Source organism: Rhinatrema bivittatum, chromosome 4 (assembly GCF_901001135.1).
Source record: "Rhinatrema bivittatum chromosome 4, aRhiBiv1.1, whole genome shotgun sequence".
Classification (NCBI taxonomy): Eukaryota; Metazoa; Chordata; class Amphibia; order Gymnophiona; family Rhinatrematidae; genus Rhinatrema; species Rhinatrema bivittatum.
The window spans coordinates 220625245-220652446 of record NC_042618.1 but is presented as its reverse complement, the minus strand read 5'-3'; the positions used below and the strand labels follow the sequence as shown (position 1 = coordinate 220652446).

Sequence of the window (27202 nt, the reverse complement as noted above, 5' to 3'; positions counted from 1 at the left end):
GAACAAAAGTATTAAAATATCTACTTACAAGAAAGCCATATTCACACCAGCGTCTGTCATCAAAATAGTACCAGCCATATTCCTCTTTCTGGCCATAAGGAAGAAAGATCTGGCGCAAAAGAATTAAATTGGTGCCAGAGATATTCATGTTGTCAAAATCAAGAAATATTTCACTGAAATAAAACAAGCACGATGTTAATAGAAATTGTTAAAATGTAGACACAGGGGATAACTTTCAAACAAATCCGTGCAGCCATATTGATGTGCATATATGGCCGCATGGAGATCTACGATAGCATTTTATAACTCGTGCAAATTATAAAAAATGCATATGTGTACCCTGCAACATACATGTATACATATGCTTACACATGAATACATGCAAAGCAATAAACGCATACTTTCCCTACCAATTTAAAAGATATATACGCATATACTTTGCATGCAAAATTAAAGTAGGACTTGCTCATTTTAAGCCTGATTTTCGCATGGAAGTCATATTTTAAAACACGTGTGCGTAATTGACACGATCAGTTTCTCCGATTCCTCGACCTGTTCCCCCCTCAGTCCTTATCCAGGTCATTGAGATCCTATTGGATTTTCAGCCTGAACTCCTTCCGCTTACATATAACATGATATACTCAACACAGGCAGAATACAAATATTTTAAATGAATAAATAAGTCTGATATCAATTATACTAGATAATTAGCAGGTGTAAAATTACGCAAGTGAGTTGGCAAATGTACATGTGTGTCTTATAAAATAGCAACTGTTGGCCCTGCCCTGGAACTCTCCTAAACTGCCACTTTTTTCCACATGTATATGTGCACGTGAAATGTTAAATTCACTCATATGTTCCATGTTTACAAAATAGCAGTTTACACGAGTACAAGTTACTTACATGTGTTTGTGCTAATTTTTACGCACGTAACTCTGTGAAAATTCACCTCCATAGTGCACACTTACGTGAGAAATGTAATGAGAATTCAAATGTTATTCATAAGGAGGTACCTCACACATGCCCACAGATTCTCATACATATACACACATGCATACAAGCTCTCACATAGACATGTACTTAAGCTCTCAAACAGAAACACACATTTACACAAGCTCTGAAACCGACACACAAGCTCTCACAAGACACACGTGAATACAGGTTCTCACACACAAACACGGCCTCCTTTCTCCAGGCCACGGTGGAATAAGCTCCACTTCAGCCCATTCCATCCTCCTCTTCACTTCAGGCCGTAGTGGGATGTGCTCCACCATGACCCCCCTGGCCTACTTCTCCCTTAAGTTTGGACTGTATTTATTTATTTTTAACTTTTATATACCGACATTCTTGCATTAAATGCAAATCATGCCGGTTTACAGTGAAACAGAAAAAGCAGGAAAAAATTCCTTAGTCGAATACAATGAAACAGCTTAGTTAACAAAGGAAACATAAAAATAAATTTTTACATATACACAAAGGTTTGCACGAAGGGGTGCACAAAGGGGAGAGCCCCTTTGTCGCGCCCCTTCGGAGCGCGACGCCTGGTGTTGAGGCTGTCTTAACTGTCCGATGAGCTACACCACAGCCTTGCAGGCTAGTCTTTGCTTCGGTCCTGCCGGCCTGTGAAGGGTGGGGGGAAGCTGTGAGCGCATGCGCGCAGCTAAGATGGAAAAATGCCGCAGCCTTTCCTCATTTTTGGCTGCTGGCAGGTTCAGCTCCACTGGCAGGTCTGCATTCTCTCCTGCTGCTATCACTGCCCCCCCAAGGTGTGCCGCCCTGTACAAATGCACGGTGTGCACATCCAGTCACACCGGGCCTGGTGGCAGTAGAATGGGAGACAGAGAAAGGGCAGAAGGGGAGGAAGGATGGGAAAGTGAAACAGCAAAGGGTGAAGGAGAGGAAAAATAGGAGGTGTGGCCATAATGAAATGTACATGCCTTTTATTCTAAAAGGTATAACGATACACCTGTTTTGTTTTTTATATTAAAATTCTGGCTGTTGAGTTATCACATCAATTTTATATAATTTTGGACAATAATAAAACAATGCCTAACAGAGTAAGGTGGGTGGGGAGGCAGGATGAGATGGGAAGTACAGATTTGTTAAATATTTTTGTAACTATTGTTTGGAATGGCCTGTGCCAAATATAGTACTTGAAAAATTGTGAACAGATAGAATATACATAGTTTAAAAAAAAGAGATCTAAGAATAAAACTAAAGAAAACCATGCAACAGTCAAGTTTGTATTTTGGGTAATCCAGCTAGTACTGATGCTTTAAAATGATGTTTTATTATATCTGCAGCAATGAATGTAAGCAAATGGCCAGAACCTGTGGCAGTGCCTCAGTAGTATTAGGGACAAACCACTGACAGAGTTTTCTGCAGACAGCAATCTGGGATTAAATTCATGCTTGCAGCATACCAAGCTGCAGTCTCCTCTATCCTAGTACGGTGACCTGCAGCAGATAAGAATGTTCCAGACTGTTCATATATTGATTATATAAAAATATGTGGTTTTATGCAGTACCCCTTGGTTCCTGTGATTATGTGGTCATGGGAGAAACCACATAACCAGCTTGTTGGAAAGAGGCAGAATACCAAATGTCCATAAAAAAATAAATAATTGACGATCTGCTGCACAATCAACTTTCCTGAATGAAGTTTCCTCACTCCTTAATTCAATCCTCTTGAAGAAAGCAACAAGGTGCCTGACTTCAGACTCACTATCTCTCTGCTCCTTCTCCAGTACCACTCACCCAGCAGCAAGCAACCTGCAAGAGCAAGTGGTGTGGGTGAGGCTGAGGCTGGAGCAAATGAAAGTAGCACTCTGTTCCCTAATCCAGTCCCTTTCCTTCTCTTCCTGTTGCCCTTCTCTACCCTTTTTCTTCTGATCTGAAGGAAACAGAAAAGGAAGGTGAAATTGGAGTGGACAGAGAACGCAGTCACAATGTTTTCTCTCTCAAAGATCTCTTAAATCCTTATCAAACCAAAGATGATTCTGGTATAATTCCTTGATGGAGTCGTGTCCCTTTACAAGAAATTAATCTTTCTACAAAAGGTTCTTGCACTTGCATATGTGGTCAATCATACACCATTTACAAAGACCTGGATGTCTTTTTTGTAAGATTTCAACTGCTGGTGTCTCACACAGCTGGCATAGAGGACAATTTTAATTCATAGAAGCTTTGCTGACTGTGTAAATTCAATATCGTTATGAATCTGTTACCATGTGTCCAATATATGTGCACATATCTTTCTGTATAATTAACATTATAAAAACTGCTGATATTGAGGGCATTTTCAGCAAACAAAATCTCATATATTCCAAAAGATGCCAAGGACTTTCTCAAGAAAATATAAAGAGGATGGTTACACCAATGGTGTAGCCAGAAATGAATATTTTTGGGGGGCCCAAGGTTAATATGGGTGGACAGTTGACATACAGGCTAGGCCCTACTAGTTGTACTCTTATTGATAAATAATGCCTTAAGAGTATACCTGACAATGGGTTTCTAAATACTTTCTGTTGGCTGAAGGTGGACCCTTGGCCTGGCACAGGATTGGTACGGCCCTCTGAGGGTTCCCAGAGGGCGCCTGCTGCCAGGAGGCAGAGCACAAGAGGAGACAGAGGCTAGCTGCAGCTTCACCAATAACAGTCCAGGGGCTCCGTGGGTTGAACCCTTGGATACCCAGACCGCTTAGGCGGGCTTCTGAGGGTCTCCCGGAGAGGCAGTGGAGAGGTGTGCCCACCAAGAGCAAAGGTGCGTGGCTAGTGGAGAACAGATAAGCTAGACCGGAACAGAGAGTACCGGAGACCACTGAAACGGAACAGGAACTGAAGTCCTCCGGTCAGGATAGGCAGCACCTAGTGGTCTAGCTTGTAGAAGGCAGTGGGTAGCATCAGAACATGCAGGCCTGCTGGTCACAGGAGAAGCAAGGAGAGTGTCTGTATGGAGCGCAAGGGTCAAAGCCAGGGTATCCATCAGAGGGTGGTCAGCCAAAGCAAAGGTCAGTTCCAGGTATCAGTCCGAGTGTAGCCAGTAGTAAGCAGAGGTCAGTTCCAGGTTATCAGTCCAAGTGTGGTCAGTAGCAAGCAGGGGTCAGTTCCAGGTATCAGTCCGAGTGTGGTCAGTAGCAAGCCGAGGTCAGTTCCAGGCAGTGGTCCAAACGTGGTCAGAGGCAAGCCAAGGTCAGTACCGTGTAACAGTCCAAGAAGGTACAACCTGGGTAGCAGAATGTGGAGCAGGAAAGAGGAACAGACACTGGAACACAGGAAGGACCATGGGAACACAGGAATGCAGGAGCACTGGAACAGGCACAGAAACAAGGAACGCAGGAATACAAGACGGCTACTAGCTTCACACAAGTGTGACGACCCGTTTGCCAAGGCGAGGAGCTGAGGGAATGCCCTCACATTATATAGGACGCTATGTGATGTCATCAGGAGGCGTCCGGCACGAGGTTCCCACCCTGGGCCCTTTAAATGAAGGAGCGCCGGCCGCGCGCGCACCTAGGGGCAGGGCCGAGGACGCGGAGCCCCTGCGAGAGCTCCGCTGAGAGGCCTGCAATGACAGAGGTGTTCGGGGTAGGTGCTGGGAACGTCGAGAGCTGGCTGCAGCTGCTAGGGAGGACAGAATGGAGGTCGGGGAGGGGAGCTCGAGGTGAACAGGCCCGGTCGAGGCACCAGCATGGCCAGGACGCGCAACAGTACCCGCCCTTCTAGGCCTCTCCCTTACCACTCTAGGCTTCTCTGGGTGCTGTTGATGGATAGCTCGAAAGAGGTTTTTGTCCAAGATGTGGTGGGAGGGCTTCCACGAGTTCTCCTCCGTCCGAAGCCCTCCCACACCAGGACGTACTCCCAACATCCTCTTCAGCGGCGAACATCCAGGACCTCCCGGACCTGGAGGGTGGCCTCAGTTTCCACAGAGCTGAGTGGGTGGTGGAGGTCTCTGAAATGGCCAGAACAAGACCAGGGGCTTGAGCAGGGATACATTGAATGTATTGTGAATTCCAAGACTTGCCGGTAGCTTCAGTTGGTACGTTACAGCCGCCACTCGGCGTAAGTTGGGAAATGGTCCCACATACTTTGGGGCCAATCGTTGAGAGGGCAGCTGGAGGCGGATGTGCCGCGTGCCTAGCCAGACCTTCTGTCCCGGCAAAAATAGTTGGGCGGCCCGACAGTGGGTGTCCATCACCCGTTTGGCACTATCGGCCACTTGACAGAGGCGTTCTTTAACCTGGTCCCATAGCCGGCGGATGGTCTAGGCTGTGGACAGTGCTGCAGGAGATGACACGCTGAGTGGGACTGGAAGAGGCAGGCGGGGCTGCCGACCAAAAACCACTGCAAACTGAGAGGTCCCAGTAGCGGATACAACATGGGTGTTGTGCGACAACTCTGCCCATGGGAGAAGATCGACCCAATTGTCTTGTTGGTCGTTCACATAAGACCAGAGGAAAGCTTTCAGGGAGTGATTGGGGTCTGCAGAGGGATCTCCAGTACTTCGCCGTGAACTGAGGGCCACAGTCCAAGATGAACTCTTGCGGCAATCTGTGGAGACAGAAGTCATGATTCAGGATGAGTCGGGCGAGTTCAGGAGCCGAGGGTAGGCTGGGTAAAGGCACAAAATGGGCCATTTTGGAGAAATGGTTTATTATGACCCAGATTATGATGTGCCCCTTGGAGGGGGGCAACTCCACAATGAAGTCTGTAGAAAGACTAGTCCAGGGTTCTGTGGGTGCAGGAAGGGGCTGGAGAAGCCCCCATGGACGTCCATTAGGCGGTTTTTGTTGAGTGCAGACAGGTCAAGAGTCTACGTAGTTATGGGAGACCTTAGTCATAGAAGCCCACCAGTAGTGTCTGTGGAGCATCTCAAGGGTTCGGGCTTGGCCGGGATGGCCAGCGAGACGGGAGTCGTGGGCCCAACGAAGCACTCGCTCTCAGAGGTGGTGAGGCACCACTGTCTTACCAGCAGGCACGGTGGTAGTAACTACGATGGAGATGCATGCTGGATCAATGATATGAGCTCGAGATTTGGGGGTAATCTTCTGGTTGTACAGAGCGTGAGAGTGCATCGGCGCGGAGATTCTTTTCCGCCGGGTGGTAGCATAGTTCAAAGTTGAAGTGTGCGAAGAAGAGAGCCCAGCGGGCCTGTCTTGCGTTCAGTAGTTGAGCCTCTTTCAGATGTTCTAAATTCTTATGATCAGTGTAGATGGTGAACTTGTGCTGGGCCCCCTCAAGCCAGGGACGCCACTCTTGGAGAGCCAACTTCACGGCAGGAGTTCGCGGTCCCCAATTGTGTAGTTGTGTTCAGCAGGTGAAAACTTGTGGGAATAAAAAGAACACGGAACAAGGGCTCCCTTAGTGGAATATTGACTGAGGATCGCCCCGGCACCAATGGCGGACACATCCACTTCAACAATAAAGGGATAGTTCGGGTCTGGATGGTGGAGACATGGGCCGGTATGGAAGGCCTCCTTAAGTGCCTGGAATGCGGACTGGGCTTTGGGACTCCATTCCCGGAGGTCACATCCCTTCTTAGTCATGGCGGTGAGTGGAGCTGCCAGTGTGGAGTAGTCTGCAATAAAGTGACGGTAATAGTTTGTGAATCCTAAGAACCTTTGTAGGGCCCGTAGACCAACTGGCTGAGGCCAGTTACGAATATCTTGGAGCTTATTCGGGTCCATAGTGAATCCTTTGCTGGAAATGATGTAATGCAGGAATGGGAGACTAGACTGCTCAAAAAGACATTTTTCAAGTTTGGCGTAGAGATGGTGGTCCCTAAGTCGCTGCAGAACGGTCTGAACATGAGAGTGATGGGATTCCAGATCTTTGGAAAAGATCAAGATGTCATCCAAATAGACTACAGTGAAGGAGTATAGGAGGTCTCGGAAGATCTCATTCATCATCCTCTGGAAGATGGCAGGGGCATTGCATAGCCCAAAGGGCCATTACTACACACTCGTAGTGTCCATCCCACATATTAAACGCGGTTTTCCATATATCCTCAGGTTGAATATGGACCAAATTATAGGCCCCACATAGGTCCAACTTGGGAAAGATTTGAGCCCCCTGGAGCCGATCGATCAGCTTGCTGATGAGTGGCAGTGGGTACCGGTCTTTGTGGGTGACTGCGTTCAGACCTCTGTAGTCAATACATGGCCTTAAGGTATTAACGGATCGAGGTGGTTCCAGGGCCAGTCGTCAGCTGGTCTTTACTTGCTGGTCCCGTTCCCAGAGGCGGTGGTCAATCCGCCCAACTAAAGCAATGTGGTCCTCCAATGACGTGGGAATCTCTCGGGCTGCCAATTCGTCTTTCAGAGCGGGTGACAGGAAATCGAGATAGAGTGCCCACAGGCAGTCTTCCTGCCATCCCAATTCCATAGCCAGGGTTCGGAACTCCACTGTGTATTCTGAGATAGAGTGGGACCCCTGGCGGAGGTGGAGGAGATGGTGGCCGGCGGTTGCCTGTCGGCCTGGATCATCGAAGGTGCGTCGGAACGTGGAAATGAATTGAAGGAGCTGCTGGAGTACAGAATCAGAATGCTCCCAAAGCAGGGAGGCCCATGCCAGGGCTTTCCCTTCCAAACAGGATAAGATAAAAGTGATCTTCGTCACTTCATCTGGGAATAAAGAAGGCTGTAATTCAAACTACATGCAACACTGGTTGATAAAACCCAGGCAGAGACGAGAATCCCCACTGAAATGGGGAGGAGCTGGGAGGGCCAGCAGTGCCCGTGAGGGCGACGAGGCAGAGGAAGTGCTGTTAGCTAGAGTCCCTGGGTTGGCCATGGTGGACTCTTCGAGTTGTAAGCGAAGTCTCTCTATCGAGGTGGCCAATGCCTCGAGGAATTGCTGCTGCTCCCGCACACGAGTAACCAGGCTCGGAATGGCCCGCAAGGTGGGGAACTCCGCCGAGTCCATGGCCTTGGTAACCTGTTGCGCTGGAGGTGGACCCTTGGCCGGCGCAGGATTGGTATGGCTCTCTGAGGATTCCCAGAGGGCGCCTGCTGCCAGGAGGCGGAGCACACGAGGAGACAGAGACTAGCTGGAGCTTCACCAATAACAGTCCGGGGGCTCTGTGGGTTGAGCCCTTGGATACCCGGACCACCTGGGCTTAGGTGGGCCTCTAGGGGTCTCCCAGAGAGGTAGCGGAGAGGTGTGCCCTCCAAGAGCAAAGGTGAGCGGCCAGTGGAGAACAGATAAGCTAGACTGGAACAGAGAGTACCGGAGACCACTGGATCGGAACAGAAACTAAGGTCCTCCGGTCAGAATAGGCAGCGTCTAGTGGTCTAGCTTGTAGAACGCCATGGGTAGCGTCAGAACAGGTAGGCCTGGTGGTCACAGGAGAAGCAAGGAGAGTGTCCGTATGGAGCGCAAGGATCAAAGCCAGGGTATCCATCTCAGGGTGGTCAGCCAAAGCAAAGGTCAGTTCCAGGTATCAGTCTGAGCATGGTCAGTAGCAAGTAGAGGTCAGTTCCAGGCAGCGGTCCAAACGTGGTCAGAGGCAAGCAGAGGTCAGTACCGTGTATCAGTCCGAGAAAGTACAACTTGGGTAGCGGAACATGGAGCAGGAAACAGGAACAGACGCTGGAACACAGGAAGGACCACGGGAACAAGCACTGGAACAAGGAACGCAGGAACAGGCACAGGAACAAGGAATGCAGGAATACTGGAAACAAGCAACGCAGGAACACAGGACGGCAACTAGCTTCACACAAGTGTGACGACCCGTTTGCCAAGGCAAGGAATTGAGGGAAGGCCCTCGCCTTATACAGGATGTTATGTGATGTCATCAGGAGGCGTCCGGCCCGAGGTCCCTGCCCTGGGCCCTTTAAATGAAGGAGCACTGGCCACGTGCGCGCTTAAGGGCGGGGCCGAGGACGCAGAGCCCCTGCGAGAGCTCCGCTGAGAGGCCTGCAACGACGGAGGCGTTCGGGGTAGGCGTTGGGGATGCCGAGAGCTGGCTGCAGCTGCTAGGGAGGCCGGAACGGAGCTCATGGAGGGGAGCCCGAGGTGAGCAGGCCCGGTCGCTCAACACTTTCATCATGAGTGATGCTTTAATATATTTTTATTTTATTATTTCAAGCACTTACCAGCATTAAAAATACCTTTTTAATATGTATTAATTTTTTATATGTATTGCAGTTTATAAATACACATCTTTAGATCCTATCATGTAATAAAAAAAGAATAAGGGACTACAAATTAGAAATAAACATGCAGGCAAAACTGAAATGGAAAGCCTGAGAAACCAGATTCTGGGAACACTGGAATACTGAAGAAATAGCAAAATTACAAATATATAAGAAATGCACACTCTCAAAGAAGGCGTATTGCAATTATTGAAAGTGAAAATATAGATATTTTTTTACCTTTGTTGTCTAATCTGTTTTATTTTCTAATCAGTTGGTCCCAGTGTATCACGAGATCAACATAGAGCCCATGCTAGATGCAAGAGGTTGGAATTCCGTAGAGCTGGCACACAAGGAGGAGACATTGAGCAGGCTCTCTCCTAGTGGGGTTCTCTTCTTGGCCAACAGTGGGATGGGGTCCACCGGCAGCCTCACGGGCCTACTTCTCTCTTCGATTGCCAGCCTCCCTCCTCCTCTTTGGGTGCTGCTCCACTGGGTGTGCACAACTGGCAGCACCTGACCTGTTCGTGGGGGCCCTGAGGCAGGGCCTCTCTTCTCCAGACACCGGGCAATGCTATGCTTGGGGGGGAGGGGGGGGGGGGGAGTCTGAGCTCAAAGTGTGTGGGCTAAGGCCCACCGAGGCCCAACCATGGCTAAGCCACTGTTACACCATTTCAGTTCAAAACAAAAGTGACATATCACAGTAAGTTTGAAACATACAACTTATTGAAGATTTTTGTACTTGCTACATTGTTTATATGTATATAGTTTAAATATTGTTTAAAAACAAATGTCAATGGTTTAAAAAAAACTATTTTGCATAGTAGAGGTGTGAATCTTTATGCAAAATTTGCAAATTTTCCACATAATTGCCACAGAATCTTGAAAAATCTGCTAAAGCAAACTAAGGGCTCTGGTTTTAAGTTGCATGAGAGCACTCAGCTGGCACTTACCCATACTTGGAAGTATTTAGATAAATCCCACGGGCACCTGGCTGTGTATAATGAGCTTCTAATACAAAATCATTATTTATGGTTAATTGCTCCTCCCCATCCTGAATACTCCATTGGTAAAATTTGCCTTAAGAAATTAAGAAACATGAAATAAGTCCAGCGTTATCAAGTAAGCAAAAATCAATCTTTCTTAACAGCTTTTAAAAAATGTGAAAACTGATATTATTGATTCGTTAAAAGGAAGCAGTGCTAAAGATCTAACATGACTTTTGCAATGTTTAAATGGACGAACAGAGACACTGGGAAGCAGTTCCATCAAATTTGAACATAGCAACATAGTGAATGATGGCATATAAAGACCAAATGGTCCATCCAATCTGCCCCACGAGCTTCTTATGGTAAAATCTGCCACTCCATGCAGGTTACCCTCATGCAGTCTGTTAAGGGTAGTGACGCCGATCTGTGCAAGTTACCCGCATGCCTTCTGTTAAGGGTAGTGATTGCTGTTCTGTGCAGGTAAGCCCCATGCCTTCTGTTAAGGGTAGCGACTGCTACTTTGTGCAGGTAAGCCCCATGCCTTCTGTTAAGGGTAGCGACTGCTACTTTGTGCAGGTAAGCCCCATGCCTTCTGTTAAGGGTAGCGACTGCTTCTTTGTGCAGGTTACCCCCATGCCTTCTGTTAAGGGTAGTGATTGCTGTTCTGTGCAGGTTACCCCCATGCCTTCTGTTAAGGGTAGTGATTGCTGTTCTGTGCAGGTTACCCCCATGCCTTCTGTTAAGGGTAATGACTGCCGCTCTCTGCAGGTTACCCCTGTAGGGAGATTAGTTAGGATTTCCTACTCCATCCCCAATGTGTACCTCCTTTATTTACCAGCAGTTTCTCCTGTATGTCTGCTTACAGAATTCAAACTGTTTGTCTGAGTAATACTTTATTTCTCAGTTACACAGGGCTAGCGTGATACTTCATCAGGACACACACAAACAATTCTTACTACTGCTTATGGATCAGCCGGCTTATCAGATTACAGAGTAAAATGCTAGATTCACCTCCTCTAGCAGAGACATGCATACAAGAGTTTAACCAAAACCTATCTTTTTGACCCACTAGTAGGGATATTAAAGCTCTCACCAGTGCAGCGGACATTCAACGCAGTCTGAGTTTGTGGTCTGGACCTCCGAATTCTGAGGTGGCAGATTATGTTCTCCAGGCAAGGGCATCCACAGCTAAGAAAGGTTTCACCTTGTTACTAGACAGCAACAAGTTGCGCTCAGCTCCTTTATTCAGGGACATCTTGGAGGGGGAATCAGTCCTTCACTCAGCCATGTGTGCAAGGAGCTCGGCAACAGCACTCAAATGGGTCGTCCTCTGGATGGGCAACGATTGACAGACCCTGAGTGTTTGTTCCCTGCTGCTTTTAAAGGCTTACCTACGCATAAATTCAGCAGCTTCATGCATAGGCAGGTGAACACACAATTAAGGCTTTGATAGGATGTTATCGTGCTCTTTTTCAGGTCCTTTGTTTCTTTCTCCAAGTTCAGTAAGTGGTCAGCCTGGCGAATGTCAGTTGTTCACATCTGAAAATGCACCGATAAGTCCTGCTCTCGCATTGGCCCCAGAGGCATAGAAGAGAGGCCCCTAGGTGGGAAGTGATGTCATCCAACTCGATGGTTGCCTGAGAAATCGGCTCCTGCTGCAATCTTTATACATCCTCATAAGCTACTGGCAAAATTCATCATAAAGGATTTTTACTGTGAGTCAGCTGCTTGTCTATTCTTAACAATGTCAGTGAGGAAGAAATTGATAAGACATGAGGCAATATTCTTTCTCCAGAGCAGTGACGGAGGTGGCAGTCAGGCAGTGATGGCGATAGGTAAGAGGATGTTGAGCCAGAAGTGAGCTGTGAACCTAGTAATGAGTTTGACGCCTTTTCGTCAGAGCTCCACTGCCCTCACGAAAGCTAATTTTCAGCAATGGACACAGGAACTGTGGCAAGATATGTTCAGCATCAAATAAGAGATCTTAGATACAGTGGCCAACTGCACAAAGATTTCTCTGATTTGGGCAGCAAGGTAGAGGAGAATGAGGTGCAGCTTGACGCACATGATGAGGTGCTTACGAACTGCAAGACGGCGACTGCTAAGCTGGAGAAGGACAAGCATGAGTTAATAGACCGTGTGGAAGATCTGGAAAGCCATTCTAGACAGGGGAATTTCCAATTTTGTAGGGTGCCAGAGGAGCTGGAATTTGGTGACTATTATCAGATTTGTGGTCAGCATATGTACATAAATATTGGGGCAGGCCAAGAAAACAGCAAAGATTCCCCTAATTGAATTAGATAGAGTGCACCGCTTGCTTGGCCAGCCGAGGGGAAACTTCCCCGGGACATTATTGTATGCTTTCATAAGTTTTCTCTAAAAGAGAATATCCTTCAGCAAGCAAGACGGAGTGGGTCAATTCAATGGAGAGGACACAGGATTGAAATATTCCAAGCTCGCTCCCCTACCACGATAAAGAAACATTGCAAATTTAAAGAAATAATAGCCATTTTGCGACAGAACATAAAATATCACTGGCTATTCCCCTTTGGAATGTCTTTCACAATAAATGGGAAATCATTGCGTGTTGGCACAGCGGAGAACAGCATGATCCTGGCTGATCTGTGTCATAATTCACAGAAAACAAGCCAAGGAAGGCCCCTTTCACCATCAAGAGAAGGCCTGGAAAGATGGCAGAGAGTCGAAAAAGGTGGAAGGAGATTGAGAAGGCAATTAAGGGGCTCATCTTTGTCTAAAGATACTTGCATCTGAGAGTGGACGAGAGAGACTTACTTCTTATGTTTCTTACATGATTATTTTTCCCGGTATTGTGCTAAAGCCTTAAAGCTTTTGGATAGCAAGAAGTTATTCCATATTTCAGTAACTTTGTTAACTATTTGAAATCCAGACATTATAGGCTATGCCTAAAGAGACTGGGGTTTAGTTGATGTGCAGCGCTTGAGAATTCTTATTACTATTCTCACATTCTTCTTATTCTAGACTTTTCTGGTGGATAACTCTTTAGTCACTCATATTATCGATGCTGATATAGGACAGATAACTTGGTCAGATCATGCTCCTGTTTGGATCAGTGTGAGAATTACCAGAAAGCAGAAATCTAGACATTTTTGGAGATTAAAATGATAACCTCCTAAATGATAAAGTCTTTCTGGCACAACTTCAGGATGATATTAGAGAATTCTTGCAATTTAATAATACTGGGGATGTGCCTCCAGCTACTTTATGAGAATGCTTGAAAGCAGTAGTTAGGTGTAAGCTTATAGTTCAAGCTTCCTTTGTCAAGCATGAAAAGGAACACCACCTACTTCTTTTGAAACAAATAGCACAGTTAGAGTTGAAACACAAGATAACACCGAGCCCAGGGGTATTAGAAAAACTTATACCCTTAAGACCTGCATTGAATAATCTAGAGTTGGAGAGACTCTCTCTCATAAGATGAACTTGGCAAATCAAGAGTTTTATGAATTTGGTAATAAGGCTAGTAGGCTTCTAGCCAGGCATCTGAAAGAGAAAATGTCAATGAATCATATTTTAAAAATTAAAGATAGACAAGGAAAAATAGTTAGTGATGCCCAAAAAAAATCAGTGACTGCTTCTCCCAATTTTATAAGGAGCTTTATGCAGCTGATAAGAATATTTCCAATGAACAGGTGGCTACTTATTTGGAATCTATTTCCTTGCCACAACTGTTTCCTGATGGACAACAGTTTGTCAAATGAAAAATTACAGGATTGGAGGTTGGTCAGATGAGACATGATCTCAAGGGCAGCAAAGCACCTGGCTTAAAACGGGTTTATGGCAAAGTTTTATAAAGTTTTCTCCTGGGGGAATTCTGCGCAAAAAAACTGAAAATTCTGCAAACTTTATATTGGTCAAAATAACACAATTTACATGAGTCTTTAAGTAATTACATTTTAAATTATTACAGAAAAAAAATTACTTAAAGTTGCAGAATTTTAAATATTTTGAGCAGAATTTCCTTAGAAATTTCCTTAGAAATTCATTGTAAGAGTGTCCCTCATACATGCTCCCTCACTCTCTAGCACACACACATCCCCTCATACAGGGCCCTCTCTCTTGCATACACACCCACACAAGCTCCCTTTCTCTTTCACACATACATCCTCACATAGGCTACCTATCTCTCTCTCTCACACAGCCCTTCACACAGGCTCTGTCTCACACATACACAATCCCTTCACACAGGCTAGCACCCTCACATACACATGATCCTTTTTTCATACACACGAGCTCCCAATCTCTCACACACATACACACTCCTTCACAATCTCCTCATATAGGCTCCCTCTCTCTGAAACCCACACTCAAGCATCCCCCCCACCCACCCACCCTCCCTTACCTCCCATGCTCTCTCTCACCCTCCCCACCCCCCTCTTACCAACCATGCACTCTGTCACCCTCCCCTTTCTCTCTCACACACATTCTCTCTCACCAGCATCCCCCCCATGCTCTCTCTCACTCTCCCCTCCCTGACACACATTCTCTCTCACCGGCATACCGCGGGACGCGCTCTGTTCGTGGCGAAGATGAAGGCCAAGCTCGCTGTTCTCGGCGAAAAGGGAAGGCCTCCATGTGCCGCGAACGGCGCGCCGGGCCTTCATCTTTGCCGCAAACGGAGCGTGTGCCGTGGGCCGCACTCTGTTCGCGGCATGCCGGGGTCTCCTCTGCTATTTTCTGCGCAGAATTGCCAAATTTGCCAAATTTGCCAGTTATTGTGTAACCTCCTGGCAAAATTACTTACCTGACAATTTTGTTTTCCTCAGTGTAGACAGATGGACTCAGGACCAGTGGGTTTATGCACCCCTGCCAGCAGATGGAGACGGAGCAAGCTGACGTCACAGTATATATATAGCCCTGCAGTGACCCTTGCCTGCCAGTATTCTCTTCAAAAGCAACTGTGGACTGACTAGAAAAACTGTATTAAAAAACAGGTAACCAGAACTGTACACTGAACTCACGTAAGATTCTAGGTACCCTGGGGGGAGGAGAAGTGATTTCATCCCTGCAAAATGGTCGCTTAAGGCGCTAGCTTCCCTCACCCTTTTTATAATCTTTTTCAAATCAGCACCATCGATGTGAATTGATCGATACAAGGAGTAACTTGGGATCATTAAAATACGCAGGATGACATCTAAGAAAAAATCCATCGATTTAAAGGCGTTTTCGTATGAAGCCGGGGGATCGTGATTTGCGGCCTTGCGAGAGACTTTGGAGATGGGAGAAGAAAGAATGGCAAACAGCGGGGAGCCGATAACAAAAGTTGGCGGAGGTTTAGCGGAGGCCGATAAGTCCCGATCCGTAACGGAACCTACCAAGAAGATTTTAGGTTGTGGTTTCATAATCCGCTATGCTGATGGGAGAAGCAATCAGATAGGAGTAGTGATCTGATGTATTCCGTAGGCGGAGTAGCAATCTGTTGTTATAGACTGCTGGAGATAGTAGTGGGTGGATCCTTGGGCCGGTGGCATATGACCACACCCCCGGGGGAAGATCCCAAGAGGGACCACCAGCTAGGCTTAGAGTATGGAGACAGACACACACTAGTTCTTTTATTAAACAGGTCTTGAAACCACCAGAGGTGGCAGTAGTGAGCTGAAGTGCCCAGCAGGGCTGAAGTCCCTTAGATACTGGAACAGCGATCCCTGAATGGCTGAGCTGTTGAGAAACTGTAGACAGTAAGTAGGCAGGGTATGCAGAGTTCATGAACAGAACTTAGATGACAACACTCACATATTTGTCTCAGGGAGCTCAGGAGAGGGGAAGGATAGGCCCTCGAGGAGTGAGTACCTGGTTCCAGGGAAAGCTCTGAGAGAGCGATGGAGCGGGTACCTCTGCTAAGTCCGAGGGGGCAGAGTAGCTTAGGTAGGGAAACCGAATAACCTTGTCCTATCCGTTGCTAACTCGGTTTGTTAGCGATATCAGAGACCTTTAAATATCGGAAGTGGATGACGTCATCTCAGGGGAACGCCCCTGAGGTTCGCGCCCTTGCTGGTACTTCACTCGGAGCGCACGCGCGCCCTAGGCTTCAGGCAACATGGTGGATCTGCAGCGTTGAGCCAGTCCGGGAACACCGGAGGGAGACGCCGCGGCAGCCAGCCGTCCTTCAGACCTGGAGGGAGTCGCCACAGAGGTAAAGAGGGCGGAGTGAAGATGTCAGGCAGCGATAGTCGCAACATGTGGTTCCAAGAAATACAAAAAGACATAAAATCTATAAAAAATGATATGCCTGCGGCATTGGAGGAGGAGTTCCGTACAGCGAATGATGAATATGGCCTCCATGTTGAGGACGTGGAAAACATCATGGAAGATCAAGTTATGGAAACATCCCGCATTAAAACGGAACTTACTCTCCCTGCAAAATACAAATGAAGAGATCATGCAGAAATTGGAGGATATGGAAAAATAGATCGAGGAGATCTAATATCAGAATACAGGGAGTGCTGGAGTCAGACGCTTATGAAGATGTCGCCATGGTGGTCCGAAAGATTTGCACAGTTGTGCTTAATGCACAGGCTGACGCTGCCGCACCGGTAGACAGCGATATTGTGCTAGACTGTACACATAGAGCACTACGCGCTCCAAGATCCAACACTCCCAGGGACATTACAGCATGTGTGCACAGTTTTCGGTTGAAGAAACAAATCATGCAGCAAGCTCGGCGAATGGGCACCATTACATGGGAAGGAAACAACATTGCCCTTTATCAAGATCTGGCCGCCGTTAAGCTGCAAAAACGCAGGGAACTCAGACCAGTGACTTCCCTCCTTCGAAAGAGAACATCAGGTATAGATGGCTATACCCGAATGGCCTCGCCTTCACAGCAGGGGGTAATACACACTGTATTAAGAATACAGCGGAGGCTGGAGCCACTCTGGCAGCAGTAGGGCTCTCCATCCCAACACACGAGATCCCTACCCAGAAAAATAACGGGACTGAGCGTCCACGATGGCAGCAGGTGGGGAAGTCGGGATCAAGAGTGCGCCGCAAGTCCAATGACCTGGAACCATAAATATATCCTTTATAGGACGACTTGAAGTATAGTCCTGAACACAAGTTTTCAATGATTATTTTGTTCCCAAGTTACAATGTTAAACGCACCATATAATGTGGGCTATTGTTATGAAAGGTTATAGTTTATGTGTGCATACGGCAGAAGGGGTGGGATGGGGGGGATGGGCTGTTGACCTCTCTGAGGAGGCACTAGTGATGTGCCGGTGGGGGGAGAAAAGGGGAGAGGTGGGGTGGGGGGGGGATTCGAAAGGCAGATACAGAAATAGGGGGGAGAGAGGGAGGGGGGAGGGAGATATGCTACAGGGAACATGCAGGAGATCCTTGAATGGCCAATGAATAGGAAGGAAGGTAAAAGATGGGGTGGAATGTCTTGTGGGAGTCTTATAAAGATGGGGGGGAGATTTTATTGTTATGATGTCTCTTAAGGTGATATCTCTGAATGTAAAGGGCTTGAATACGCCTCTTAAACGCAAACTCGTGTTCAAAGAAGCCCTCTCTTTGAAAGCCTCCATAATTTTTCTCCAAGAAACACATCTCAGGAAGAGGCATGAGAGATTATTATGTAATCATCAGTATGCCCATATTTTATTAGCGGCTAGCACGCCTACTCATAAATACACAGGAGTTGGGGTTTTGATCTCCAGAGATCTCATGGTACAAGTCGAAGAGATCCATAGGGACATGAAGGGGAATATCTACAGCCCGAACATGTTGCAGAGGGAGGTGCTACAACGTATAGATGCACAATTGTTGAAATGTCAGAGCAGTAAATTGATAATGGGGGAAATCTTAATAGGATCAGCAATTCCATACTGGACTGCTCTAAAGGACAGGGTCACTACTCAAAAGCAGATCAAAGAGCTCTGAAGAGCTTTATTATTAAATGGCAAGTAGCAGATATATGGTGGGAAAGGAATCCAAGAGGTAGAGACTACCTTTTATTCGGCAGCACATGATACCTACACCAGAATTGACTATTTTCTTATTGATAAATCTCTTGTGAGTAGTACAAGGGCTGTAGGAATTGGAAATATAGTGTGGTCAGATCATGCACCCATTTGGTGGGAATTTGATAATCTGCATTCGGAGAGTGGCCGTCTGTTCTGGAAAATTAATGATTCCCTGATAAAAGACAAAGAGGTAGAAATACAAATTAGAACTTCTATTAGGGAACATCTAACCACTAATGACATTAATGGTACGTCGCCCGTAATACTCTGGGAGTGTCTAAAGGCAGTAATACGAGGGAGGCTAATTGCAACAGCTTCGTATATAAAGAAAGAGAAAGATAAACACATTAAGATACTTAGAGACAAACTGGTCAAGGTAGAGAGAGCACATAAAAACAGACACCAACAAGGGTACTGCTAAAGGAATTAGGGGACATACGATATCAAATAAAAATGCTAGAGGCAAAAGAGATGGCTTATAATTTAGACTTGGCTACGCAGGTTTATTATGAGCATGGCAACAGGGCAGGGAAGCTGCTAGCCCATACATTAAAGGCCCGAATCACACAATCACAGATTACTAAAATTAAGGCACCAGATGGGTTTGTGGTAGTTGACAGAGAAGGGATCAGAGATCAATTTAATCAGTTCTTTGCTGGTTTATATACCCGGGAAAACAGGGCCACGGAAGAGGATATTCGTAACTATTTGGAGGAAGTACAGTTACCTCGCTTGGATGCTTCCCTGATGAAAGGGGTGGGTCAACCCATCTCGGTAGCAGAGGTACTAGCAGTTATTTATTGCTGAGTTTAAACCAGGGAAAGCCCCAGGAATTGACGGGTACACTCCACTCTTTTATAAGAAATTTAAAGAAGATCTGGTAGGACAGTTGGTCCGGATGTTTACTGGCTTGGGAAATGGAAGACATTTACAAGCGGCAGCGAATGTTGCTGGTATTATAATTCTCCCTAAACCTGGGAAAGATCCGACCCAATGTAGTTCTTATCGTCCGATATCCCTTATTAACAGACCTAAAGCTGCTGGCCAAAATATTGGCAAATAGATTAAAGGTAGTAATCACTTCCCTAATTCATGATGATCAAGCAGGATTTATGCCTGGTCGAATGGCAGGGGATAATATACAGAAGGTAATTAATATTATTATTTATCATGCAAAAAAGAATGCTATCCCATCCATGTTATTTGGGTTGGATGCTGAAAAAGCATTTGACACAGTTAATTGGCCCTTTTTGTTTCAAGTAATGGAAAAGGTGGGCTTAGGAGGGGGCTTTTTACATTGGGTTCAGGAACTATATAGGGATCCCGCAGCATGCATCAAAGTAAATGAGGGATATTCAGCTAATTTCCAGGTTCAGCGCAGTACGAGACAGGAGTGCCCACTGTCCCCCCCTATTGTTTGCCATCTGTTTAGAGCCTTTGGCGGAAAAAATCCGAAACGCGGGGGATATACAGGGCATTCAGATTAGAGGTAGGATGTACAAGATCTCCCTATACGTGGATGATGTGTTATTCACACTGGGGTAGATTTACAAAAAATGCGCGTTTGCGTACTTTTGTTGGCGCACCAGTCGCAAACAAAAGTACGCTGGATTTTAGTAGATACACGCGTAGCCGCGCGTATCTGCTAAAATCCAGGATCGGCGCGCGCAAGGCTACCGATTTTGTGCAGCCGGCGCGCGCCGAGCCACGCAGCCTGCCTCCGTTCCCTCCGAGGCCGCTCCGAAATCGGAGCGGCCTCGGAGGGAACTCGCTTTCGCCCTCCCCTCACCTTCCCCTCCCTTATCTAAACCCCCCCCTACCTTTGTCCGGGGATTTACGCCTCCCGGAGGGAGAAGTAAATCCCCGCGCGCCAACAGGCCGCTGGCGCGCCGAGACGCAACCTGGGGGCGGTTCCGGAGGGTGCGGCCACGCCCCCGGACCGCCCCGGGCCGAAACCACGCCCCCGGGCCCACCCCCAAAACGCTGCCAACACGCCCCCCTCGACAAACCCCGGGACTTACGCGAGTCCCGGGGCTCTGCGCGCGCCGGCAGGCCTATGGAAAATAGGCGCGCAAGGCCCTGCTCGCGTAAATCCGGGTGGATTTACGCGAGCAGGGCTCTTAAAATCCGCCCCTTTGTCTAAACCGGAACAGTCATTACATAGGCTACTGATGGAACTTGAAAGGTTTGGGATTGTAACCAGTTTCAAGGTTAATCAAGATAAATCGGAGCTACTTCCTAACTTTTTACCTATAAACCAAATTTCACAATTACAAAAGACGTTTCATTTTCAATGGGTGCACCAGACAGTGAAATATCTATGGGTTCAAACAGGATCAGAATATAAGGATATCTTCAGTCAGAATTATCTTCCCTTATTTAAGCAATTAGAGAGGGATCTCCATAATTGGGATAGACTTATACTATCTTGGCTCGGCAGGATAGCTGCCATAAAAATGACCTTCTTGCCCTGGCTGGCGTATTTCTTTCAGATACTTCCATGCCTTATCCCCGCTAAATATTTAAAAGGCTTACAAACCAAGATCTTCTCATTCATTTGGAAACTGAGACCGCCGAGGGTGGCTAGAGCAGTGCTATATCAAAGTAAAGTTGACGGAGGTCTAGGGGTACCCAATTTAACTAAGTATTATGTTGCATCTCAGTATTTTTGATTTTCATAATCACATGAACATTCAACAATGGGTACACATAGAGAATGTAATTGCTCAGGGCATCAAGATGCACCAGATTTTCTGGGCAGGGGGGTTGAAAAACATGGATGAGGATCGCGTTGTTCCGTGCACTGCTACCACCATCACCATATGGAAAGCTTGGGAAAAAAGGTATTAGTGGGACACCGTAGATTTTTGTAGTCCACTTCAATTAGAGGATGTGCGGAGTTTCCGGCTGGGTCAGAAAGAAAAGTGTTTCAAGAGTGGGAGATTAAGGGGCTGTCCACTTTAGGACAGATATGGCATGCTCAAAGGGTGCTGTCTTTTGCTGATCTGAGAACTAAATATATCTTGCACAACACAGATCACTATGCTTATATTCAGTTAAAACACTTTTTATTATCTAAAGAAGTGAGAGTGGATATGAATAAAGGGAAAACTCTAATGGAAGGATACTGTGACAAAGCTCATTTGGTAACAGGTGCCATATCGAAATTTTATAGTATTCTCAATGGAGCTTTACCCCACCCTCTAGGATATATGAAGGCCTGGGAAAAAAACTTAGGAGCTTCCTTGACGGAAGGTGAAGGGGATGCATGTTTTATAGCGGTAAGCCGCAGCTCCCTAGTGGCACAAATGGTCGAACATAGTTAAAAAGTCTTATTCAGATGGTATTTAACACCATATAAACTACATAAAATGAGGCTAAAAAAAGGATAATTTATGCTGGAAAAAATGTGGGATGGTGGGTGATTTTTCGTCATATGTGGTGGTCGTGCCCTGTTATTCAACATTTATGGGGGCAAGTTGAGAAATGGTGTAATGATTTAATGAAAGTAGCAATGACCTGGACTCTGAGAGGGGCCTTACTACACGCCCCAGTGGATAATGTGACATCTACACAGCAACATTGCCTAAGAGCGGTGGCACATGCGGTGTGAGGAGAGATTGCAAAACGTTGGAAAGAGGATAGAGCTTCTTTGAGGTTCTTCAGAGACTAAAATGGATACATTACATGGAATATCTCACTGCCATAAGAAGAGATAGAGTCTTAAGATTTAACAGCATCTGGCAGGACTTCCAAAGATGGATAAGTTTTAATGAATGTTAATTTATATTACAATGACAGACATAATTGTATATTTGGGGAAAGGACGTTTGTAATGTGGCAATCTATACAGGCAGACATGTATAGATGAGATGCTTTATTCTTTGTTTGCCATGAATCAATGAAGACAAAGAAGACGAAAAACAACAACAACAACAACAAGGGACCCAGAGCCCCACAGGAAAATTGAAACACTCATGCGGCAGCAGAGGGCGAGAAGCTGAATCCATTTGTGTACACTAAGGAAAACAAAATTCTCAGGTAAGTAATTTCTCCATTTCCTAGCATGTAGACAGATGGAATCAGGACCAGTGGGATGTACCAAAACTGCTCCCCAACAGGGTGGGAGGCTGCCCGCGGTCTGGTCAACACCGCACGTGCAAGGCTGCATCCTCCTGGGCCTGCACATCCTGACAATAAAACCTGGAAAAAGTGTGTAAGGAGAACCACGTTGCAGCTCGACAAATATTGACGGGAGTCCACAGACTACCCTCTGACCATGACACTGCCTGAGCCCTAGTGGAATGAGCCCTAGCCTAACCTGAATAGACAACAGCTTTCCAGCATCCACATATGCAGCCGTGACTACCTCTTAATCCAACGAGCTATGATAGCCCGTGAAGCCGGAGCACCTTGCTTACTCCTGCCATGAAGAACAAATAGGCAATCTGTCTTTCGAAAAGACTCTGAGAACTCCAGATACTGCATGACAAGTCGCTTGACATCCGAGGAGTGCAAGAGGCAAAATTCCTCTGCATCCCTGATTTTATCCAGTGATTGACTAATTCAAATGAAAGTCCAAGACTTCCTTGGACAGGAAGAATGGAACAGTACGCAACTGTAATGCTCCCGGAGTCACCCGAAGAATGGCTCCCGGCAAGACAAGGCCTGCAGCTCAGAAATTAGACGTGCAGAACATATAGCCACCAGGAACACAGTCTTCAAGGTCAATAAGTGAAAGGAAAGGCTACGCAGTGGTCAGGACACAGGGTCCACCAAAAAAACAGCACAAAATTAAGACTCCACAAAAGGAACAGGTAACCTCAAGGGAGGCCTAAAATGTTTCACTCCCTTCAAGAAATGGGCCACATCAGGATGAGACCCCAAAGAAACACCATTCACCAGGCAAGAGCTGCAACCTGCACCTTCAAGGAATTAAGGGCCAATCCTTTATTCAATCCATCCTGCAAAAAATCCAGAATGAGAGAGATCTTAACTCAACAAGGAAGAATACCCCACTCCTCACATCAGGCCTCAAACCCGCACATAAGCCAAGGAAGTAGAGAACTTGAGAGCGCAGAGTAAAGTGGCAATCACTGCTGAGGAATAACCATGCTTTAACAGGCAAGCTCTCTCAAGGGCCAAACCGTAAGACAGAATCAAGTTGGATCCTCGTGAAGAACTGGACCCTGCTGTAACAGATCAATATGTGGCGGAAAACGAAGGGGGGCCTCCACCAGAAGTCATCGCAAATCTGCATACCATGAACACCATGGCCAGTCCGGCACCACCAGGAGTACTAGCACCCTGTGGCCTTCCATCTTGCAAATTATCCTCCCCAGCAAGGGCCACAGAGAAAAGGCATAAAGCAATCTGGCTTCTGGCCAGACCTGTACAAGAGAATCTATTCTCAGGAACCACGGATCTCTCCTGTGACTGCAGAATTGAGGAACCTTCACATTTCAAGAAGTTGCCAGCAGGTCTAGGAGCATGAATAAAGACTTTATCTGCAAATGGACCAGATCCGTATGTGGCCCCTGTTTGGCCACTAGATGTGTGTGTTGGAGTGTCTATGTCTTCTTATGGAAAATGTTCCAGCAGTGGAGGTCTCATTAGAAGTTCAGAGGGTGGATGTATTGGTTAACCTTTGGGACCCTTCTAGCACCAGGTGGTTCAGAGGGAATTTGGCGGTGTATGTAATTTACTGGATCGATAGGATGATTCTTTCCCAAAAAAGGATGGGACAGCTTAGGGAATATAAAAATGCCTCCCACAAGGCAGGAAAGGGATTTGGCTGGATGTTTCATTTGTTGAAGGACCTGTGTACATACAGCTGAGTTTGAGAAGCAGGTGAAGTAAAGAGAGATGGAAAAAGAGAGGAACAACAAGGAGAAGGTGTACTCGCCTGCTTCTCCAGTCCTTTGGAGTCAATCTGGAAAGAAAGCAAATCCTTTTCCAGGGGTATTTCAGACATGAGACCAGAAACATCTGTCCAGCAGAAACAAGGGAGGTGTTCTCATGAGTCATCTATTGAATTGGGAGTACTGTGAAAAAAGACTTTGTAGTTCTTTTGGGAACAGCAGAGATCCTGTGAAGGAAGGAGTAGAGTGCTAAGATCTGCATCTGTAGAAATTCTGTGCCTGATGTAGCTGGATTTTTTTCTACCATGGACTGTTTTTTATTTCCTGAAACCTGGTGGTTTTTTTTCTGAATAAGCTTTCTTTGTATTTGGGAGCACAACCTTGGTGTGGACTGCGTTTTTATTTCTGAAGTTAACCTCTGCCCAGTTTGGCCTTGCAGATGTTCTTCCCCCAGTCCATGGGACCCAGAGAACTCTTTCCCCCACCCTAACTGAACAAATCGAGAGTTTCCCAGGGCTGGGAGGGTGACCGTGGCTGATAGGGGGAGGGGGTTACACACAGATGACATTTCCCCTTTACCTGAAACAACTACTAACTGCTAAGATAACATCTTAATTCTTACCATGGTTATTTGCATTGTTCTGCTGCACTGAAACGTCATCCTCCTCCTCCTCTTCTTCTTGTGTTACTTCATTCAGGCTTACATTTTGCATCTTGAGACACAAAGTAAGAAATTAATAAATTTTCTGCTTGGTAAATTATACAGCTATTGCATATAACCATTTCCTTTACAGAGATTCTTCTTATCTGCTATCGCCTCTTCTGCTGTGCCCTTGTCTAGTCTACCACTGGATAAACTTCCACACAGCTGCACTCCGAAGAACTGAGTTTATCCAGTTAAAGCAAATTTATAGCCAAGGTGGCAGTAGGTTTAGGGTTTGGCTACTAGAGCATCATGTCTGGCTCAAATTTCATTAACAGAACATCACCGCTAGGGCAAGACTCCGAGTAGGCCTGGCTCAGGGAGCTACACTCTCCTCTTACAGTCAAAAAAGAAGCGAGCGATATTGTGAAGATGTCTATTTCACTACTTAGGATGAGGTCCAGTGATGACCTGATCAAAACATGGCAACTTCAGGTAATCTATCTAGTCTGAACAGATGTTGTCTTGGTAGTTGTCTGCAGCTGTTATCTAATGGCAGGAACAATATAAAGCAGCAAAATTTCCCTTTACAAAAAAAAAAAAAAAAATCCCATATGTAAAGGACTGTGAATGTGAGCAGACCTTTTATTATCAGCAGCAGTGGTCCTAGTAATATGACAGCCTAACGGCTCCCCAAGCCTTTAAGTTCTGTCCTAAACGTTTTTTGGGGCTAGATAGATGAAATCTAGGGAGCAGAAAAAAAAATATGTTTTTATCACCACTCGAACAGCAGCAACGCACCATTCCGTGGAAATGAATAGCACCACCCACTGGCTCCTGGGCTGAAAGCTAATCTGTATGGTGATTTCATAGGTTAGTGTATTACGACATATAAATCATTATCCTGTTAGGCTTGGTGGCTCATGGGATGGTCCTGCGAGTTGCCACACTCACTGCAATGCTATTGGCAAGCCGATTCCCACATGGCATAGATACTGAGTGCAGCATGGCACGCCATGTTGCCACCATCTTGGCTTCTCTTCAGTGTCACCTTTTAAAGGGCCCATGGTAGGAAGACAGCCACGGCATCCTCTGATGACCTCACTGGCCCCATTCCTTAAAAGGCTGCCCTAAAGGAGCATCAGATGCTTCAGCAATGGGTCTCCTGTATTCATAGTACGTATTACTCCTGCATTCTTGGTTTCTCTACATTCCTGTTGTTCCTGCAAGTTCCTGCTTACTGCCTCGTCTTTTCCAGCCTTGCCTTCTCCTGCTTGTCTTGTTCAGCCTTGTCTTGTTCAGCTTTGTCCCTTTCTCCTGGTCTTGTCCAGTGCATTCCGGCCTGACCACCTGGTATCGACCTCTTGCTTTGGACCTGACTACTTTTGCCTGCCGCCTGGACCCGACCACGTTTGCCCGCTGCCTGCCCTGACCCTTGGCCTGCCTCCGTATCTCCAGCTTGCTGCCTGTCCTGACCCCGGTGTGCTCTTGGACTCTCGCTCTCTCCACTGCCCTAGTGATCCGTGTAAGTCCTGCCGGCTGCCAGAACCCAAGGGCTCAACCTGCGGGGGAAGCGGCTGGGATAGGTGAAGCTCTAGACTGCCCCCACCACAGGGCGCATTCACCAGCTGCCAACGTAGGCCTCAGAAGTTCACCTATGAGGCTGTGTCAACTACGCTGCGGCACAAAGGGATCACTCCCGTGCCAATTATTACATATCCTTACCCTTTGCACTGCAAGAAGCATTTCTAATACTCCGCCTCTTCCGTACACTATTAAAAAAAACAAAAAACAAACCAGTCATGGCAAGGAGTTTTCACAGCATAAACATTTATACTTCCTTATGGATCTCAACATAAATTGAGAGAAATTTTAATAAGTCATTTATCCAGATAAAAGGGCTGACTGAAAACTACCTGCCCTTAACATGGCTGAAAGTATTATGCACAGGGTTCCACAACAGACAGAATTTAACCAGGATTAGGAGGAGGCATTCCCAGAGGGGCTGTGGTGGTGGGGAGTTTAGGAAGGGGGAGGAATAACAAACGTAGATTGCATTTTCAAATTATGAGCAGTGTTTCCCCAAGAAAAAAAACATACCCACAGGAAATGCAGATTCAAATGTTCAAAATGAAAGCCCTCGCATGCTTTCCTTTTTGGAAATTGCTGCAAAGTCTGCAGCTAAAAAAAGTACCCATAGACTTTGCAGCAATGCAGGCAGGTTGAAAATTGCCTCCATTGGGGGAAGGGCAATAACCAAACTGTTTGCACTCATACAAACAGTGCAGGACAGGGGCGTTTGTAAGCCACCTGGCACATGGGGCATATGCCCCGAGTCTCAGAGGGTCGCTAATTTTTAAAATTGAATCTCAATTTACTCTGTTAGCAAGCTACTGCTTCAGGCAGCACTGCATCATCAGGACCAGGGCAGACTCCAGCAGAGCTTAAGAGGAGGCTGCCGCATTGGTGGAGCCACATGGCTTACTGCATTGGGTTGGGCCATGTGCCTGAAGAGAGAATGGCTGCTGCCGCCTGCACTCTGCACATTATGGGCACAGAGAGTGTGAGAGCTTG

General features: G+C 46.5%; 1 protein-coding gene across 3 annotated transcripts in view; it reads right to left on the bottom strand.

Annotated features, from left to right (window-relative positions):
* LOC115090526 overlaps window positions 1-27202 on the bottom strand; it is a 95565-nt gene that overhangs the window by 50599 nt on the left and 17764 nt on the right. For 2 of the 3 annotated variants that reach the window (XM_029599729.1, XM_029599731.1), the window contains exons 2-5: window positions 26354-26400; window positions 24608-24698; window positions 10086-10212; window positions 29-173 (exon numbers count right to left, since the gene is read on the bottom strand). In XM_029599729.1, the coding sequence (XP_029455589.1) occupies window positions 29-173; window positions 10086-10212; window positions 24608-24698; window positions 26354-26400 (410 nt within the window). The remainder of the gene's footprint in view (window positions 1-28; window positions 174-10085; window positions 10213-24607; window positions 24699-26353; window positions 26401-27202) is intronic. The other variant, XM_029599730.1, reaches the window with a different exon arrangement.